General features: G+C 34.5%; 1 protein-coding gene across 1 annotated transcript; it reads left to right on the forward strand.

Annotated features, from left to right (window-relative positions):
* Positions 1-14,598: 14,598 nt before the first annotated feature.
* Positions 14,599-15,531, forward strand: LOC141519500 (olfactory receptor 5B12-like). The gene has a single exon (XM_074231726.1). The coding sequence runs from the start codon at positions 14,599-14,601 to the stop codon at positions 15,529-15,531; it is 933 nt and encodes a 310-aa protein (XP_074087827.1).
* Positions 15,532-21,282: the final 5,751 nt, after the last annotated feature.

Here is a 21,282-nt window from a genome sequence, read left to right on the forward strand (position 1 = left end):
TAGATAGAAATACAACTATACCAGAAGAACCAAAAATTAGAAGAAAATGTGAAATATCTCATTGGAAAAACAACTGACCTTGAAAACACATTCAGGAGAAATGATTTAAGAATTATTGGGCTACCTGAAAGTCACAACCAGAAAAAGAGCCTAAACTTCATTTTTCATGAAATAATACAGCAAAATTGCCCTGATTTCTTAGAAGCAGAGAGCAAATTAGAAACCAAACACCTCCTGAAAGAGATCTCAAAAGAAAAACTTCTGGGAATATTATAGCTAAATTCCAAAACTCACAAGACAGTGAGAAAATAAAAGCTGCCAAAAAGAAACAATTAAACTACCATGACTCTTATACTCAGGTTGACACAAGATTTGATAGCATCTATATTAATGACTCATAGGGCTTGAGATATAATATTCTGGAAGGAAAAAGATCTTGGATTACAACTGAGAGTCAGCTACCCAACAAAACTAAACATCTGCTTTCTGGGGAAAAGATGGACTTTCAATGAAACAGGGGACTTTCAAACTTTCCTATTGAAATGACCAGAGCAGAACAGAAAGTTTGATCTCCAAGTACAGGACTCAGGTGAACCATAGAGAGGGTGGACGAGAAGATTTAATTATGAGGAACTTAATGATGTTGAACTGTTTATATTCCTTCATGGGAAGAAGGTACAGATAATTCTTATGTACCTTCTCATGTATAAGAGCAGTTAGAAGGAGCATATATGGACACACAGACATGCACAAGAAGGAGGTGAATTTAATGGTATAATATAGTACAAAGATGGAGTCAATGGGTGATAAAGGACAGTACTGGGAGAAAGGTAAAGGAGAGGAAGCAGGGGCTAAGCTATTTCACATAAAAGAATCAAGAAAAAGTTTTTGCAATGAGGTAGATCAGGGGAAGGTGAGGGTGAATGAGGGAGCCTTCATTATCATCAGAAATGACTCAGAAAGGAAATAATATACACACTTAATAGGGTATAGAAATATATATTACCCTAGAGAAAAATGTGAGGAAAAAGGGGGAAATAGTGTGGAATAGGTGATAGAAGAGAGGGAAGATCACAGGAGAGGGTACTCAGATACAATAAACTTCTGAACAGGGACAGGGTGAAAGAAGAGAGAGAATAGAATAAATGAGAGAGGGGAGGAATAGAATGAAGGGAAATACAGCTAGTAATAGCAACTGTGGGAAATATATTGAAGCAACTTCTCTGGTGAACTTATGATAAAGTAGGCAAAAAAAAAGTAAGCTTTTAAGATCTTCCTGAATTATTTCTCATAATCTTCAGAATAATTCATAGATGCACACACACACACACACACACACACACACACACACAAAGTATAACAAATACCTTGAATATGGAAGTGTGAGACAGAACATGAGATGTCATTTCTGGAAGGAAACACATGTAACTGAACCTAACACAAGTGTAAAATGTTACATGATTCCTTTAATTGAAAATTCTGAGGGGTGGCTAGGTGGTGCAGTGGATAAAGCACCAGCCCTGGAGTCAGGAGTATCTGGGTTCAAATTTGGTCTCAAACACTTAATAATTACCTAGCTGTGTGGCCTTGGGCAAACCACTTAACCCCATTTACCTTGAAAAAAAAATTCTGGCCAGCTCACACAAATTTGAATTTTGAATAGATCACTCAGTATGACACTGTCCTTTCTGGATTTTTGCCATCTGGAAATTTGATAAAGATACCAATGTTGTTTTTTCCAAGGAAGTGTTGAATCAATTGAACTCGACAAAAAAAAAAATACTTGGTCACTACATTAAGATCCTGTTTAGGTCTTTGGTCTATCAAGAGAAAAGTAACCCTCCATGAAGAACAAAATTTATAGGATGAAAATAAAAATGCATATATAAGAGAACATAAAACATATAGACAGTAAATGAAAGGTGATTTTTTGGTATAAGGGGGCTACTACCTGGCAGGATGCTTAGGACTAAAAAGTTCCAACTTGATGATGAGTTATTACTGAATTTATTTTAAATCCAAGTACAAAAATCTTCTAAATCAGCTGCACCATGCTCTTTACTGTCTTTTTGCTTCTTGTTCAAAAGAATAGTAAGTTTGTTCAAGGTTCCACTTCAACCTTGATACATGATTATTATAGGATTCCCTTTAGTTATCATTGTACTAGAACCTTAAGGGCCTATGCACTCAGAGTAAAAAAAAATCAAGACAGGAGGAAAAAATGGAGATTGGGAAAATTGAAAAATTAGGGGATTTGAGTGGATTTTTGAAATAAGAGCAATAGGGGCAGCTAGGTGGTGCAGTGGGTAGAGCACTAGCCCTGGAGTGAGGAGCACCTGAGTTCAAATCTGACCTCAGACACTTAATAATTACCTAGCTGTGTGGCCTTGGGCAAGCCACTTAACCCCATTTGCCTTGCAAAAACCTAAAAAAATAAATAATAGTAATAATATGCAGGAAATAGAGTACCATTTTTTTTTGGCAACGCAATGGGATTAAATGAAATGCCCAATGTCACTCATCTAAGTATTAAGTGTATGAGGTCAGGTAAGATTAACATTTGCAATTTAAAAATTATAGCCCTGATAAAGTCATGAGTAATAGACAATGAAATTATCTTTATCTGCATGTTACAACTGAAGTAATCAAGGTTCCTATATGCATATCTCTCTATATCTCTCTAATCTATCTAAATGTCTACATCTATATATATATGTAATTATATACATATACATATATATAGCTTTCATTATTAGTATCATATTTGACCTTCACTCAAATCTTTTTATAGATTTTTAGATCTGAGATTATTACAAACATTTCAAAGCAGAATAAATTAAGACTTTATGATGATTAATCACTTTGCTAATGGGAGTGATATAAGAGTTAGTTGATAAAGGAGTGAAGTCATCTTCTCTCAAGGGCTTTGCCCATGCCCTTTTCTACATGACTTTAGTAATATTCTCTGAATGGCAAAGAGCCTAGGAAAAATAATTCTCCCTTGGACAGAGCAAAATTTAATGGTTTGTTTCTTTTCTTTGTTTATTTATCATGAGTTGGCAGTAGAGTCACAAGGTATCTCCAAGGGAGCATCATCTCCCAAGAGCTCTAGGTCATTCGGTTCTACAAAAAGTCCTTATATCTTCCATGGCTTTGCCTACTGATAGTAAAACATATTATTTTGCCCCAGTGACTAGCGAAGAGGTTATTCAATGTGATTATGTTTTCTAGACATGGAAGTTTCAGATCCTAGCTTTGAATATAAAGCTATTGGTTAACTCTTCTTTTTGGAATCCTGACCACCTTTCTCTAGTTCATGCCAACTAATTTCTGTGATCCAATCAAAGAGTGCAGTTCTTTTGTAGATGTCAAAATATTTTAGTGCAAACCTTCTAGACTTGAAGGAAGATGCCCTTTGTCTCAGACACTGACTCATTTCCCCAGTGGGTAAGTCTTTTGACTTCTGTATCCTTATCCGTGAACTGGACACAGTTACATTTGTGGTACTTAATTTTCAGGACTGTATAGGGCTCAAATGAGATAATGTATAGTTCTGTTCAAACATACACGATCTCCAGAAACACATCATTTTACACAAACATGCTGCTTTTCTTGCTTCTCATCCTTCAGGAACACAAGGAGTCATTTGAGGGTTATTAAGTCTAAAGGAACATTTAATTTAATATTGCTGTTCAAGAGCATTCTGCATGCATTGTCCTGCATGTGCATATACGGCAAAGTACTGTATTCCAAACTTTAGAGAGGGAATTAAGGGAAAAAAAATTTAGGTGAGAGTCCTTCCTTGAAGGATAATAGCCCATATTCATAAAGCATTTGGGAAAAAACCTTCAGTTTTCTCATTTGTATTTCCCAACAACTTTTGGATATATATTTATCTATGTATATTATAATTTGCTTTTATAGATAATTCCCTTTTATATATGTATGCATGTATATTATAATTACATTCTTATCCCTTTCATGGATAAGTAACAGTGATTGATTTCAGTGATTTGTCTCGATTACAGTTAATGAGTCTGACATGCCATTTAAATCTACATCTTCTCGACTCAGTGATCAAAACTGTTTCTAGTAAACCATATTGCCAGACCAGTGCTTTGTAACATCCTGTCTTTGTGCTTCACAGATCACCTGATTATCTCTTATCATGTAAAAAGTCCAATAGCCTGCTCTGATCATGGTAAGTCTGAGGTCAGTAATATTTGATTCTTGGTAAACCTTTCCTCATAACCACTGTGTGACCTCCATTCTCTAAAAAATATTTTTCCCATTTTCCAAATGAGCAGAGATAGGTGCAGAAGGATTGATTACTCTTATTGAAAACAATGTTTAAATTAGTGAACATACAAATAAGATCAGAATCCAAGTCTTCAGACTTCTAAATAATTATTCTGAGTCCTTTTCACCAACACCTGTGTATATCTGTGTAGGAAACAAAAATATGTCAGTCTTGGTGATCAAGACGTGCTCTCCCTACACAAAGTAATTCTAGTGGACCCCACATTGTTGCATCAGGATGAACTGTCATACATATTAATTTCATATCATCAATTAGGGAAATGCAACACTTTTCATGTATGAGGTAAAGATTATTGTGAACATTGACTCTATGTAGGTTCTTTGTTTTCTACTTAATCTAGTTCCTATTATATTAATGGAAAATCTTTCCTCAGTAGTTGTCAAAAATTGTTTTTTCCTACTCCTTTGATAATCTACATGATGAACTCTTATTAACTTTATCATTGCCTATCAATCTCTTATTAACCACAGTGAGAAAAAATGTTTTGTAGAGAGGACAAATAGATATCCTCAAAATTGATACAGATCAAAAGTGTTAGGATAATCACTTCAAAGATGGAAAGAATCTTGGAAGTCAAAAGTCTTTACCAAAGAAAAATTGAAGTTTGTGATATACTAAGATTAAAATAATTTAAGGGATTTGTGAAAGAAAATAGAGATTGCAGCTGCAGAATTGTTTAGAATGACATTAAATAAAATTAATAGATTTGCAAAGTTTTATTTATAGTATTTTACATATTTATTTTTCCAAATAAATGAAATGGTAGTTTTCAACAATCATGTTATTAAGTTTTGATTTTTTTTTCTTTTCTCTCTTCCCGGTGATCCCAACAAAAAGAATACTATATAAGGTCTACATGTATAACTATGCTAAACATAGATCCATATTAATCATGTTATGAATAAGAGTCAATTCCAACCAGAAAAAAATATTAGAGAGGAAAAAGGCATAATTCATAAGGCACCTTTTAAAAATTGGAAATAGTAGTGCTTTAAGGTTTTTAAAGCTTTTTTTTTACAAAATTGTCTTTCATCATAGAACAGAACTATGATGTAGGGGATGTTGCTTTTTATCTTTTTTTTGGCTTCTGAGTGAACTTAGGATCTGAGTTGAAGTGACTTGTAAATAGTTACAAAACCAATAAGAAGATTTAGGAGGCAATTTTCCATGATATGAGAAATAAAACATTTTTGTCTGTCTCCATCCTTTTCTGAAGACTTGGGTTCTGATATTATTTGTACATTCATTAATTTAAATTTGAACACAAATATGTATGAGAGCTGAAAAGGAGGTCAATCAGTCCTTCCCTAGAGACATTAAGGGGGAGAAAATTGAATATCTGTTAAGACAATGCTTCCCATTTGTGAAAAGCAATATTTTGGGAATATTTTTCTTATAAGTTTTACTTCTCCTAAACACCTAAAATTTCCTCATATTCTTTGCCTGAGATACAAATAAATCAAATCAAATGCTTCCTTCATATCTGAGTCCTACATGAAGGTAGCTTTAATCCCAACCCCTTTTCTACAGCAAATATCCTCAGTTCCTTCCATCAGTCCCAAGAGGACAAGATTTCCAAGTTCTTATCCATTCTGGTTGCTTATCATTGTTCATCCTAAAGCAAGGAAGCCACAGCTGAATGATTGCTGCAAAAGTAGAATAGAAAGGACCCCTCCTATGACTGTACACTGTGTGTCTATGTAGCATAAGGGCAAATAGGTGTTCCTGTTTGCCATATATGTCACAAAGTTGCTGTGGGGAGCAAATGCCTCAATGTATTTACATTGCTTTTAATATTTTAAAGGAGATGCTGTGGTAGAGAGGGCAAAATATTACATTTGGAATCACAAGTGTGAGTTCAAATTACATAGCAGACACTTAAGGTAAGATCCTGAGCAAGTCATTCAACAGTAGTTTGCCTCAGTTACCTGAATTTGAAAAAAAAAGTTGATAATAACAATACTTACTACATTGGGCTATTGTGAGAAACAACACAATATTTATGAAGTGTAATGAAGTGTTTGGCACATAAGAGTCTATATTTTGCTTCCTTTCTCTCTACTAATATTAGGGTTGGTTCTTATTATCTGTCATATCAAGGTTTAATTTTTCGATTCTTCTAAGTCTAAAGATCAGTCTCCTAGGCAGAGAAAATAGGATACAAATTGAGCACCTCTGATATTTCTTGTTATTAATTGTACTTGCCTACTCAGCCTTCTGAATCGGTTCAATTCCTTATTTGATTATCTTTTCTTTCCCAAATAGCCAATTTGAGAATGAAAAAATATTGGACCTTTTGTAATGTTTAATTTTCTTGGTTTCTCTCAGTTCAAATTGAATACAGAAACTCCTCCTCCAATCCTGTTGATGAGAAATAGGAACTACTTTAGCAATCATCCTTGGACACCTCCCTTTTTTCTTTATTTTTTTCTGTCTGCCCAATAGCCAATTTTCTTTTTTTTAATCTTCAATATTTCATTATTGAGATATTTCTTTACCTGTGTGTGGGATAATAGTCCACTTAAAAAATAAGAAACTCTTCTGAGAAAAAAAAAAAGTTTGTTTTGACTTTTCTTGAAAAAAAAAGGGTACATTCCAAGCCTCACAAAGGTGTTGAAGATCAAGGAGCTGCCCTGAATTGAGGCCAAAAAGATTTTATGTCCTAACAGGATCCCCTCCTCCTCCCTATCATCTCTCTCTCTCTCTCTCTCTCGACTCATTGATTAGTCTTCGGAGATACATTTTACTTCTGAGAATCTGCCCCAGTTACAAAGGAAAGAATGAAAGGTTTTCATGAATAATACCTCACCATCTAAATGGTGACAATAACCTTCAGGATTATAACTATCTTATTGAAGTAATGTAACTTGTCTTGAAACACAAGGTCTAGGAACAGTCTACTTACTACCATCAAAGAAGAAGAGTCTTAAGAGCTTCATTGGAATGCAAGGTTTTTCTCCTGGGGATAGTATACCATTCCCCCAGTTAAGATAATTTTATCATCAAATAGGTGACTAACTAAAAATGCAAGGTCTTTCTAGAAATAGTCCATTGTTTCCCCCATATAACAGAATGGAGAGGGTATCTGGCTTAGAATGCAAGGTCTCTCTCCATCTTTCTTCTAGGAAAAATAATTCTCCCTTGGACAGAGCAAAATTTAATGGTTTGTTTCTTTTCTTTGTTTATTTATCATGAGTTGGCAGTAGAGTCACAAGGTATCTCCAAGGGAGCATCATCTCCCAAGAGCTCTAGGTCATTCAGTTCTACAAAAAGTCCTTATATCTTCCATGGCTTTGCCTACTGATAGTAAAACATATTATTTTGCCCCAGTGACTAGCGAAGAGGTTATTCAATGTGATTATGTTTTCTAGACATGGAAGTTTCAGATCCTAGCTTTGAATATAAAGCTATTGGTTAACTCTTCTTTTTGGAATCCTGACCACCTTTCTCTAGTTCATGCCAACTAATTTCTGTGATCGATTCAAAGAGTGCAGTTCTTTTGTAGATGTCAAAATATTTTAGTGTAAACCTTCTAGACTTGAAGGAAGATGCCCTTTGTCTCAGACACTGACTCATTTCCCCAGTGGGTAAGTCTTTTGACTTCTGTATCCTTATCCATGAACTGGACACAGTTACATTTGTGGTACTTAATTTTTAGGGCTGTATAGGGCTCAAATGAGATAATGTATAGTTCTGTTTCAAACATACACGATCTGCAGAAACACATCATTTTACACAAACATGCTGCTTTTCTTGCTTCTCATCCTTCAGGAACACAAGGATTCATTCGAGGGACAGATGATTATTAAGTCTAAAGGAACATTTAATTTAATATTGCTGTTCAAGAGTATTCTGCATGCATTGTCCTGCATGTGCATATACTGCAAAGTACTGTATTCCAAACTTTAGAGAGGGAATTAAGGGAAAAAAAATTTAGGTGAGAGTCCTTCCTTGAAGGATAATAGCCCATATTCATAAAGCATTTGGGAAAAAACCTTCAGTTTTCTCATTTGTATCTCCCAACAACTTTTGGATATATGTTTATGTATATATGTTATAATTTGCTTTTATAGATAATTCCCTTTTATATATGTATGCATGTATATTATAATTACATTCTTATCCCTTTCACAGATAAGTAACACTGATTGACTTCAGTGATTTGTCTCGATTACAGTTAATGAGTCTGACATGCCATTTAAATCTACATCTTCTCGACTCAGTGATCAAAACTGTTTCTAGTAAACCATATTGCCAGAACAGTGCTTTGTAACATCCTGTCTTTGTGCTTCACAGATCACCTGATTATCTCTTATCATGTAAAAAGTCCAATAGCCTGCTCTGATCATGGTAAGTCTCAGGTCAGTAATATTGGATTCTTGGTAAACCTTTCCTCATAACCATTGTGTGACCTCCATTCTCTAAAAAAATATTTTTCCCATTTTCCAAATGAGCAGAGATAGGTGCAGAAGGATTGATTACTCTTATTGAAAACAATGTTTAAATTAGTGAACATACAAATAAGATCAGAATCCAAGTCTTCAGACTTCTAAATAATTATTCTGAGTCCTTTTCACCAACACCTGTGTATATCTGTGTAGGAAACAAAAACCTGTCAGTCTTGGTGATCAAGACGTGCTCTCCCTACACAAAGTAATTCTAGTGGACCCCACATTGTTGCATCAGGATGAACTGTCATACATATTAATTTAATATCATCAATTAGGGAAATGCAACACTTTTCATGTATGAAGTAAAGATTATTGTGAACATTGACTCTATGTGGGTTCTTTGTTTTCTACTTAATCTAGTTCCTATTATATTAATGTAAAATCTTTCCTCAGTAGTTGTCAAAAAATAGTTTGTTTTTTCCTACTCCTTTGATAATCTACATGATGAACTCTTATTAACTTTATCATTGCCTATCAATCTCTCATTAACCACAGTGAGAAAAAATGTTTTGTAGCGAGGACAAATAGATATCCTCAAAATTGATACAGATCAAAAGTGTTAGGATAATCACTTCAAAGATGGAAAGAATCTTGGAAGTGAAAAGTCTTTACCAAAGAAAAATTGAAGTTCATGATATACTAAGATTAAAATAATTTAAGGGATTTGTGAAAGAAAATAGAGATTGCAGCTACAGAATTGTTTAGAATAACATTAAATAAATTTAATAGATTTGCAAAGTTTTATTTATAGTATTTTACATATTGATTTTTCCAAGTAAATGAAATGGTAATTTTCAACAATCATTTTATTAAGTTTTGATTTTTTTTTATTTTCTCTCTTCCCGGTGATCCCAACAAAAAGAATACTATATAAGGTCTACATGTATAATTATGCTAAACATAGATCCATATTAATCATGTTGTGAAGAAGAGTCAATTGCAACCAGAAAATAAATATTAGAGAGGAAAAAGGCATAATTCATAAGACACCTTTTAAAAATTGGAAATAGTAGAGCTTTAAGGTTTTTAAACCTTTTTTTTTTTACAAAATTGTCTTTCATCATAGAACAGAACTATGATGTAGGGGATGTTGCTTTTTATCTTTTTTTTGGCTTCTGAGTGAACTTAGGATCTGAGTTGAAGTGACTTGTAAATAGTTACAAAACCAATAAGAATTAGGATGCAATTTTTCCTTGATATGAGAAATAAAACATTTTTGTCTGTCTCCATCCTTTTCTGAAGACTTGGGTTCTGATATTATTTGTACATTCATTAATTTAAATTTGAACACAAATATGTATGAGAGCTGAAAAGGAGGTCAATCAGTCCTTCCCTAGAGACATTAAGGGGGAGAAAATTGAATATCTGTTAAGACAATGCTTCCCATTTGTGAAAAGCAATATTTTGGGAATATTTTTCTTATAAGTTTTACTTCTCCTAAACACCTAAAATTTCCTCATATTCTTTGCCTGAGATACAAATAAATCAAATCAAATGCTTCCTTCATATCTGAGTCCTACATGAAGGTAGCTTTAATCCCAACCCCTTTTCTACAGCAAATATCCTCAGTTCCTTCCATCAGTCCCAAGAGGACAAGATTTCCAAGTTCTTATCCATTCTGGTTGCTTATCATTGTTCATCCTAAAGCAAGGAAGCCACAGCTGAATGATTGCTGCAAAAGTAGAATAGAAAGGACTCCTCCTATGACTGGACACTGTGTGTCTATGTAGCATAAGGGCAAATAGGTGTTCCTGTTTGCCATGTATGTCACAAAGTTGCTGTGGGGAGCAAATGCCTCAATGTATTTACATGGCTTTTAATATTTTAAAGGAGATGCTGTGGTAGAGAGGGCAAAACATTACATCTGGAATCACAAGTGTGTGTTCAAATTACATAGTAGACACTTAAGGTAAGATCCTGAGCAAGTCATTCAACAGTAGTTTGCCTCAGTTACCTGAATTTGAAAAAAAAAAGTTGATAATAACAATACTTACTACATTGGGCTATTGTGAGAAACAACACAATATTTATGAAGTGTAATGAAGTGTTTGGCACATAAGAGTCTATATTTTGCTTCCTTTCTCTCTACTAATATTAGGGTTGGTTCTTATTATCTGTCATATCAAGGTTTAATTTTTCGATTCTTCTAAGTCTAAAGATCAGTCTCCTAGGCAGAGAAAATAGGAAACAAATTGAGCACCTCTGATATTTCTTGTTATTAATTGTACTTGCCTTCTCAGCCTTCTGAATCGGTTCAATTCCTTATTTGATTATCTTTTCTTTCCCAAATAGCCAATTTAAAAATGAAAAAATATTGGACCTTTTGTAATGTTTAATTTTCTTGGTTTCTCTCAGTTCAAATTGAATACAGAAACTCCTCCTCCAATCCTATTGATGAGAAATAGGAACTACTTTAGCAATCATCCTTGGACACCTCTCTTTCTTCTTTATTTTTTCTGTCTGCCCAATAGCCAATTTTCTTTTTTTTAATCTTCAATATTTCATTATTGAGATATTTCTTTACCTGTGTGTGGGATAATAGTCCACGTAAAAAATAAGAAACTCTTCTGAGAAAAAAAAAAGTTTGTTTTGACTTTTCTTTAAAAAAAAAGGCTACATTCCAAGCCTCACAAAGGTGTTGAAGATGAAGGAGCTGCCCTGAATTGAGGCCAAAAAGATTTTATGTCTTAACAGGATCCCCTCCTCCTCCCTATCATCTCTCTCTCTCTCTCTCTCTCTCTCTCTCTCTCTCGACTCATTGATTAGTCTTCGGAGATACATTTTACTTCTGAGAATCTGCCCCAGTTACAAAGGAAAGAATGAAAGGTTTTCATGAAATAATACCTCACCATCTAAATGGTGAGAATAACCTTCAGGATTATAACTATCTTATTGAAGTAATGTAACTTGTCTTGAAACACAAGGTCTAGGAACAGTCTACTTACTACCATCAAAGAAGAAGAGTCTTAAGAACTTCATTGGAATGCAAGGTTTTTCTCCTGGGGATAGTATACCATTCCCCCAGTTAAGATAATTTTATCATCAAATAGGTGACTAACTAAAAATGCAAGGTCTTTCTAGAAATAGTCCATTGTTTCCCCCATATAACAGAATGGAGAGGGTATCTGGCTTAGAATGCAAGGTCTCTCTCCATCTTTCTTCTAAGAATACTCTAAGAGTAATAGTCTGTCTTTGTTTTAATGGGAACTTCACTAGGAAGTCCTTAACTCTTAAGAGGGAATATTCCACTCATCTGCCAATCTGAACTCTCTGTAGCGACATTCTATGGAATCCTATTTTTTCGTTCCTCTAAAATACTTGGTTTTAACTTTCACAACAATAATGCGCATTACTGAAAATTCTCATCTTCCTTTCTTTATATATTTCAATCTTTCAGATAATTAAATTACTTTACTCTTAGTCTTCAAACACCCCAATTTATTTTGCTCGTACATAACAATTCCTAATGAATAATCTGATACATAAAATGTAATTTTCATTAAGAAACGAATAAGTGTTCTTTGGTCGGTGATATAGAGATAGATAGAAAGATAGAAAAAATGAACTGAGAAAAACAGAGAGACAATGCAAAAACAGATGGTGTAGAGAGATACATTTGAAGAGATACAAGAAACAGAGACAGAAAAGAGAAAGACAGAGAAAGACAATGAGAGACTGAGTGACTGAATAAGAGACAACATTCTGACAGATGGTGAGATAATTGAACATGGCCAACAGTAATATATATGCTTTCCAACACATTTTCTCATTTTTTCTTGATTTTTTTATTTGAGTATATATTTCTTTTCCAGGTTAAAATAATAAACTACTGTAATTAATTCAATTTTATTCAAAAAGTGGGAAAAAGCTTTCTGGATTCATATTCAATTCGTGAGCCTCATCCCTGAAATCTGAATGGTACATTGGCAGCCTGATTGGCTTTCATGCATTACAGGTTTAATTCATCTTGTATGGGAGGCTTAATTCTCTGAACACTCCAAAATACTCCTAGAACTCTATTGCTCTGCTCATTCATTCTTTCTTTTTATCTATTTCACTTCCTATCTTTAATATATCCTGTTTTCCATAAATAACTAATTAATGAAGTAATTACTAATTTAAAAGAGTGACTTCTAATCAGATAGGAGCTGAAATAAATTGCGTATGAGTTAGCACTGACTTGAGATTCTATGTTTCTGCTTTCCATAGGTTTTAAAATTCCAAATTGCTAATGATGGCACGTAGCAGTCTAATTATAACTTCAATGAAAATTTTTCTTAGAAATTTTATTGTTTTTTCTATTACATGCAAAGACAATTTTCAATATTGATCCATTTTCATGTTTCTGAGGTCCACATTTTTTTACCACCCTCCCTTCCCACACCCCAGCCCAACTGTGATAGCAAACAATCTGGTTTAAATTTTATGTATATAGTCATGTTTGGCATATTTCTTTATTAGTCATGTTGTAAAACAGGATTTAGAAGTAAGGGGGAAAATCATGAAAAAAAAACAAAAGAAATTTTAAGAAGTGAAAATAGTAACTTTCTCTGCATTCAGACTACACAGCTTTGGATTTCTTAATTTTTTATTTTCTGAATGTGGATGTCATTTGTCATAACAAGTCTGTCATGATTTTTTTATATCAGTGAACTTCTGAGAAGAATTCTAATTGGTCTATTAATGTTTCCATTAATGTATATAACGTTTAATGACTACATTGGTTGAGATGAAATGAAGTTCTGTAAGACTACCTGAATAGTGCACAACTGTGGCAGGTCCTTCCAAGCAGTAAAGGTTAATGTGGCAGCTGAGCATAGACCATGTATTTTATGGTGCCCAAAGGCCACCATGTCTTATTTCAGACAACTGAATGTTGCTATTGACCTATTAGTGACACAATAAACATTTATTAAGTGATTACTATATTTCCAATGCTAAGCACTGAGAATATAAAGAAAGGCAAAATACAGTCCCTGCCATCAGAAGCCCATGACCTCTATGTAAATAATTTGCAAATATCAGTTTGAAAGCAAGATATTGTTAGGATAAAACATAAATAATCCAACAAGAAAGGAACTGAAATTTAGATCCATGAATTTCAAATACAACCCCAAAATGGTTATTTTTCTTCGAACCAAAATATGGTGAATGAAAGGGCAAGATACCTATACACTTTGTTACCACAATGACTAGGGAGGAGAACGGCAAGAGATTGTATGAAGGAAAGAAAATAGAAAACATATATTTATTGATAATTGATCAACCAGTGGTCTTTTTGACAAATAATTCCCATAAATATTCAACTTTGTTTCCCTGAGAATTGATCCTTCTCTGAATTGAATTAAACTTTATAACAAGTATTATTACAGGACTGAGCTGGATCCCAGTAAATTCTTGATCAACTTTTGTTGATTCTATTATTTATTGTCATAATTTTTTTTCAACTTTCCATTCATTTGGTTTCTCCCTCTCCAGTTTTATTCCTCTTTTCTCTCTTCTTCATCAGGGTGAACATATTCATAAGGAAAGCTCAGTTCCCTCTTCTAAAGTAGGAAATACCACTTTGGGCATTGTTACATTAGTAGTACATTTTGAAAAGTGAGAAGCAATGGAGGAAGGATTCTGTAAGAAAATAAATGAGTGAATTTTGGGGACCTAGATTACTTGTTATGACAACTACCTCAACGATATTGGTGTCCTAATTGCTTATTTCTAGCTTTTATATCTATGGTAGTGTTTTGTATCTTAGAGACAATCGTCATACAGAGTGAATTTTTCTGATCTTCCACTTTTGCTGCAAATGAATGAAATCACTCCCAAATGATGTCTTTGATGAACAGATCTGAAGTGAGTGAGTTCATCCTTACAGGAGTAACAGATGATCCAGAGCTTCAGGTTCCTCTCTTCATAATGTTCATGCTCATCTATCTCATCACCCTGGTAGGGAACCTGGGGATCATAGTCTTAATCATTTGGGACTCCTGCCTCCACACCCCAATGTACTTTTTCCTTAGTAACCTCTCCCTGGTAGATTTTGGCTACTCCTCAGCTGTTACCCCCTTGGTGATGGCTGGTCTCATCAAAGGGAAAATGACCATCTCTTTTATAGGATGTGCTGCACAGTTGTTCTTCTTTGGGTCCTTTTCGTGTAGTGAAACTCTCCTCTTAGCCTCAATGGCCTATGATCGCTATGCAGCTATCTGTAAACCCCTACATTACAGTACCATCATGACACCAACTCTATGTACAAATCTGGTCAGTGGGGCTTATGTCTGTGGCTTTCTGGCTTCCTCTATACTTACAGGAAAGACTTTTAGCCTTTCCTTCTGCAGGTCCAATATTATCCATCATTTTTTCTGTGATATACCCCCTCTTCTCATTATTTCTTGCTCTGATGTACACATCACTGAGACAATGCTCATCATTTTAGGGTCCCTCGTTGTATTGTTCCCATTCCTTGTTATCCTTACTTCTTATTTATTAATCTTCAACACCGTCCTGAAAATCCGTTCCTCTGAAGGTCGACAAAAAGCCTTCTCCACTTGTGCATCTCATCTCACAGCAGTGGCTATATACTATGGGACAATCATCTTCATGTACTTCCTACCCAGCTCAAAACATTCGATGAATACAGATAAAGTAGTTTCAGTGTTCTACACCATGTTCATCCCTATGTTGAACCCTCTAGTCTATTCTCTACGGAACAAAGATGTCAAAAATGCTTTTAAGAAAGCTGTGAGGGGACAACCACATTAATTAGAGCCTTTTTTTCTTAGAGAGAAAATCCAGTCTGTATATTCACCCCTCAGACTATTCTCCTTCTGCACACAGAAGTGTAAATCAATTTTACATAGTAAAATGGAAAATAGATGCAAAATTAGGAATGAGATGAATTATATTATCCTTGATATTTTTATGCTGTATAACTCTTAACAAATCCCAATCTCAGATCTGTTTAAAAGAACTTAATAGCATCTCTGCTCTTATGGAATCGTTATGAATGTAATAAAAGTAATTTATTATATTTTTTGTTGCTGTTCAGTTGTGTCTGACTTTTCATGACTCTATTGTCCCATAAATCAATTTTGAGATTTATTTGGCAAAGATAATGGATTGATTTGTATTGCTGCCCCCCAGTCATTACCCAACGCAGATATATGAGGTTAAAAGACTCATGAAAATTATTATTCTTTATTACAAACTCAGAGATCTACATACTGAGCCACCTAGATATACATGTGTCTGGGTGCTTACACACATACCCACACAATCACACACAGAACAATTGCAATTATGTTTGCTAGAAAGAGAAAGATCAGCTGCATAATTTTTGAAGGTGTTATTACCTGAAGAATAAAGTCACTGGGTCATCTAGATGATATAAATTTTATATTAATGGCATTGTTAGCTAAGCATTTCCTGAACCAGTTATGAAGTAATCAATGGTTAAGTACCATTTATCTCTCCAGAAAAAAAATAGTATATGTTTATACTTTGAAATTTAATTGATATTATTGCCTCTATCACTTTCTGAAATCTGGATCATCAATAAACAAAAAAATTATGTTCTGATTTGTAGCATTAATAGATTTCTACCACACAAGTACTTACACACAAAATCTAATGATCTCTTTGTGAGTTCCTTGGTCCTGGCTCTAGAACAGCTCTCTTTTGACTACATTTAGAAAGGAAAATAAGCCAATTCATAGTCCCAAGAGATGGGAAATATATTTGATCCAGGGGGGAAAGAGTTATTTCATTGCATTGTCAGTATAATATACTGACCCCAACTTCAATATCAGTTCCCTTCTACATAATATTTCATTGGGTGCTTTATAATTATCTATGTCTGAAGAACTGCACAGTGCTACATGACTAGGAAATGTCTGCAGCACCATTTGAACTCACAATTTCTTGACGCTAGATCCACCCAGTTCTTTTTCCACTATAACACCAGGTACTCCTTTTTGGCTTATATCTGTGTCTTTTCTTCAGTTTGGGGTTGAAACATCTTAGGAAGAACACTGTTGAGAGGAGCATGAAGAGAGGAAATTTACTGAAGATTATTCCATATAAGAAACAATTAAGGAAATGAGAATATTTATCTAGGTAAACATTAATTTGTATAGTGACTGCAGTATTTCAAGATGTGTCTTGTTAAGACCAGGTGGACAGAATCAAGATGGTGCTTGAAAGCAAGAATTCCCATGGAAGTCTTTCCCCAAAATACTCCAAATTCATCAAATTATGAATCAAACCAAAGTTTAGAGAGGCAGAACCCAGAGAACAACTGTGTGATACAATTTTGCAGTCCAAGATATCTTAGAAGACCTGCAGAAAAGGTCTGTTTCACTGAGACCAGGGCTTGGTAACAACCATAGCCACTGTGCAGTGCAGCCTGGCCAGAGCAAACAAGCTCCAGCCTTCCAGGAACAGCTTGGGGGCATCTTGGTCACTGGGGGTTCCTGGGTCCATGGAAGAGGGGGTGATTTCCAGACCTCTTTTTCCTAGGGATCACCAAAGACTCCTTGAAGGAGTAGTGAGAGAACTCTGCTTCATCAGAGTGATCTCAAAACAGAGCTCAGGCCTCAGAGTAACCCTGGGGTGAGAAACTGCAGCAAGAATCTGCAAAACCACTCAGCACTTACAGATCTTCCAGCCCACAGATGGTAAGGGGTTAGAGGGCAGGGGGTGGATGCAGAGATCTCTCTTCTCTCCCTGGGTTAGGGCTCTGTTGTCTGCCCACAATTAGATCCAGTCCTCAGTCTGGACCCTCATATCACCATAGTGGTGCAGGGACCCTTCACATAGCTCCAGGAAAAGGGGAGGGCTTGTAGTCATCCACATACCAGAGCACAGGGAAAAGAACATTCAGAACCCCTCAGAAGACCTTGGAGGAAATAAGGTCCCTCTGGGATGCCCCAAGAATGCTCCAAAGTCTTGGATGTGCAGTAAATCAGTCACTGACTGAAGAAATGAGCAAACAACAGAAAAAGAAGAATCTGACCACAGAAAATTGCTTCGGTACCATAGAGAATCAAAATGCATATGAAGAAGATGACAAAGTTGAAACTTTTGTATACAAAACCTTGAGGAGAAATTGAAAATGGATTTATGTAGTAGAAGAGCTGAGCAAAATTTGAAAAACAATTATGGAAGGTAGAGGAAAAATTGGGAATAGAAATGAGAGTGAGGCAGATAAATTATGAAAACCAAGTCAGTAGTTTGGTGAAAGAAATACAAAACTATATTAAAAAAATAACATGTTAAAAAGCAGTTTAGGTCAAAAGGAAAAGGCAACTCAAAAGGCAAATGAGGAGATGCCTTAAAAAGCAGAATTGGACAGCTGGAAAAGGCAATAAAACAACTCTCTGAAGAAAATAAGTCCCTCAAATGTAGACTGGAACTACAGGCAGTCGATGACTTTGGAAGACATCAGGAAGAAATAGAGCTGTAGCAAAAGAATAAAAAAAAATAGCAGAAAATATGAAATATCTCATGGGGGGGCAGCTAGGTGACACAGTGGATAGTGTGCCGGCCCTGGAGTCAGGAGTATAGAATTCAAATCCATCCTCTTACACTTAATAATTACCTAGCCGTGTGGCCTTGGGCAAACCACTTAACCCCATTTGCCTTCCAAAAAAAAATAAAAAGAAAGAATATCTCATTGGGAAAACAAGTGATCTTGAAAACACATCCAGGAGTAATGATTTAAAAATTATTGGGTTACCTGAAAGAAACAACCAGGAAAAGTCTAGATTTCATTTTTCACGAAATAATCCAGTAAAATTGCCCTGATATACTAGAAGTGGAGGGAAAACTACAAATTGAGAGAATTCACCAATAACCTCCTGAAAGAGAACTCAAAAGAAAAACTTCCAGGAATGTCATAGCCAAATTCCCAAACTCCCAAGACAATGAGAAAATTCTAAAAGCTGCCAAAAATAATAAAAGACAGCTACCATGACACAAATTGGGCAACATCTCCATTAAGGGCTTGCAGGGCTTGAGATATAATATTCTGGAAGGAAAAACATCTTGGATTACAACTGAGAGTCAACTACCCAACAAAACTAAACATCCTCTTTCAGGGGAAAATATGGACTTTCAATGAAACAGGGGACTTTCAAACTTTCCTAATGAGATGACCACAGCAGAACAGAAGGTTTGATCTCCAAGTACAGGACTCAGGTGAACCACAGAGAGAGTGGACTAGAAGGACTAACTGAGGAACTTAATGAAGTTGAACTGTTTGTATTCCTGCATGAGAAGAAGATACTGTTAACTCTTATGAACCTTATCATTTATAAGAGCAATTAGAAGGAGCAAATATAGACACACACACACAAATATATGCATAGAAAGGAGGGGAATATAATGGTATAATATAGTCAAAAGATGGAGTACTAGGAGGAAGGCAAAGGATAAGAAAAAGGGGCTTAAGATATTTCACATAAAAGAGTCACAAAAGTTGACCATGTAGGAGGACATAAAAACCTAATACTAAATGGCAGAAAGGTAGAAATAGTGAATACATATTTCTTATATAATAATGCAATAAAAATCATATGCAATATTGGGCCAGGGAGATATAGATGCAAAACTAACTGGAAACTGAGTAACTTCATTTTAAAGAATGAGTGGATCAAAAAGCAAATCATAGAAAGAATTAATTATTTTATCCTAGATAATGACAATAATTAAACAATATACCAAAATCTATGGGATACACTCAAGGTGGCTGTCAGGGGATATATTATATCTTTGAGTGTTTATATAATTAAATTAGAGAAAGAGGAAATCAATGAACAAAATATGCAACAAAATTTAGAGAAAAAAACAAATTAAACCCAAGTTAAATACCAAATTAGAAATTCAAAAAAAAATCAAAAGAGAAATGAATAAAATTGAAAACAAGAAAACTATTGAACTAATAAATAAAACCAAGAGCTGGTTCTAAGAAAAAAAACAATAAAATTGATAAACCTCTGGCCAATTTGATTTAAAAAAAGAAAGAAAATAAAACTGCTAGTATCATAAAAGAAAAAGGTGAAGTCACCACCAATGAGGAGGAAATTAAAGTAATAATTCAGAATTATTTTGCCAAAATTTGATAATCTAAATGAAATGTATGAAAATTTACAAAAATATATAAGTTAGCCAGGTTAAATGCTGAGGAAATTAATAGCTAAATAACCCTATATCAGAAAAAGAAATTCAACAAGCCATTATTGAACTCCCTAAGAAAAAATCTCCAGGGCCAGATGGATTCACAAATGAATTCTATCAAACATTAAAGGAACAACTCGTTCCAATTCTATATAAACTATTTAGAAAAACAGGTGAAGACAGAACTCTGACTAACACTTAACACGACACCAATATGGTGCTGATACCTAAACCAAGAAGAGTTAAAACAGAGAAAGAAAATTATAGACCTATCTCCCTGATGAATATAGAAGCAAAAATCTTAAATAAAATCTTAGCAAAGTGACTACAACAAATTATCCCTAGGATAATACATTATGACCAAGTAGGATTTATCCCAGGAATGAAGGGTTGGTTCAATAGTAGGAAAACTCTCAGTATAATTAATTATATCAATACAAATCCTATCAGAAATCAGATGATTATATCAATAGATTCTGAAAAAGATTTTGACAAAATATAGTACCCATTCCTACTAAAAATACTAGAGATGGGGCGGCTAGGTAGTGTAGTGGATAAAGCACAAGCCTTGGAGTCAGGAGTACCTGGGTTCAAATCCGGTCTCAGACACTTAATAATTACGTAGCTGTGTGGCCTTGGGCAAGCCACTTAACCCCATTTGCCTTGCAAAAACCTAAAAAAAATACTAGAGAGCATAGGAATAAACGGACTGTTCCTTAGAATAATAAACAGTATCTATCTGAAAACATCAGCAAGCATTATATGCAATAAGAATAGACTAGAGGCATTCCCAATAAGATCCAAGGTGAAACAAGGATGCCCACTATCACCACTATTATTCAATATCATATTAGAAATGTTAGCTTCAGCAATAAGATAAGAAAAAGAAATTGAAGGAATTAGAATAGGGAAGGAAAAGAAAAAAAACTCTCACTCTTTGCAGATGACATGGTGGTATACCTAGAGATTTCCAAACAAACATCCAAAAAACTCCTAAAAATAATTAGCAATTTAAGCAAAGTTGCAGGATATAAAATAAACCTTCATAAATTCTCAACTTTTCTATATATGTCTAGCAAGATATAGCAGGAAGAGCTTGAAAGAGAAATCCCATTCAAAGTAACCTCAGAAAAAATAAAATACCTGGGAGTCTATTTGCCAAGACAGACTCAGAAAACTTTTTGAAAACAATTATAAAACACTTCTCAGACAAATAGAATCAGATTTAAATAACTGGGCAAATATCAACTGCTCATGGATAGGGAGAGCTAATATAATAAAAATGACAATTCTACCAAAGCTAAACTACTTGTTTAGTGCCCTATCAATCAAAATTCC

This window comes from Macrotis lagotis, chromosome 3, assembly GCF_037893015.1.
Source record: "Macrotis lagotis isolate mMagLag1 chromosome 3, bilby.v1.9.chrom.fasta, whole genome shotgun sequence".
Lineage (NCBI taxonomy): Eukaryota > Metazoa > Chordata > Mammalia > Peramelemorphia > Peramelidae > Macrotis > Macrotis lagotis.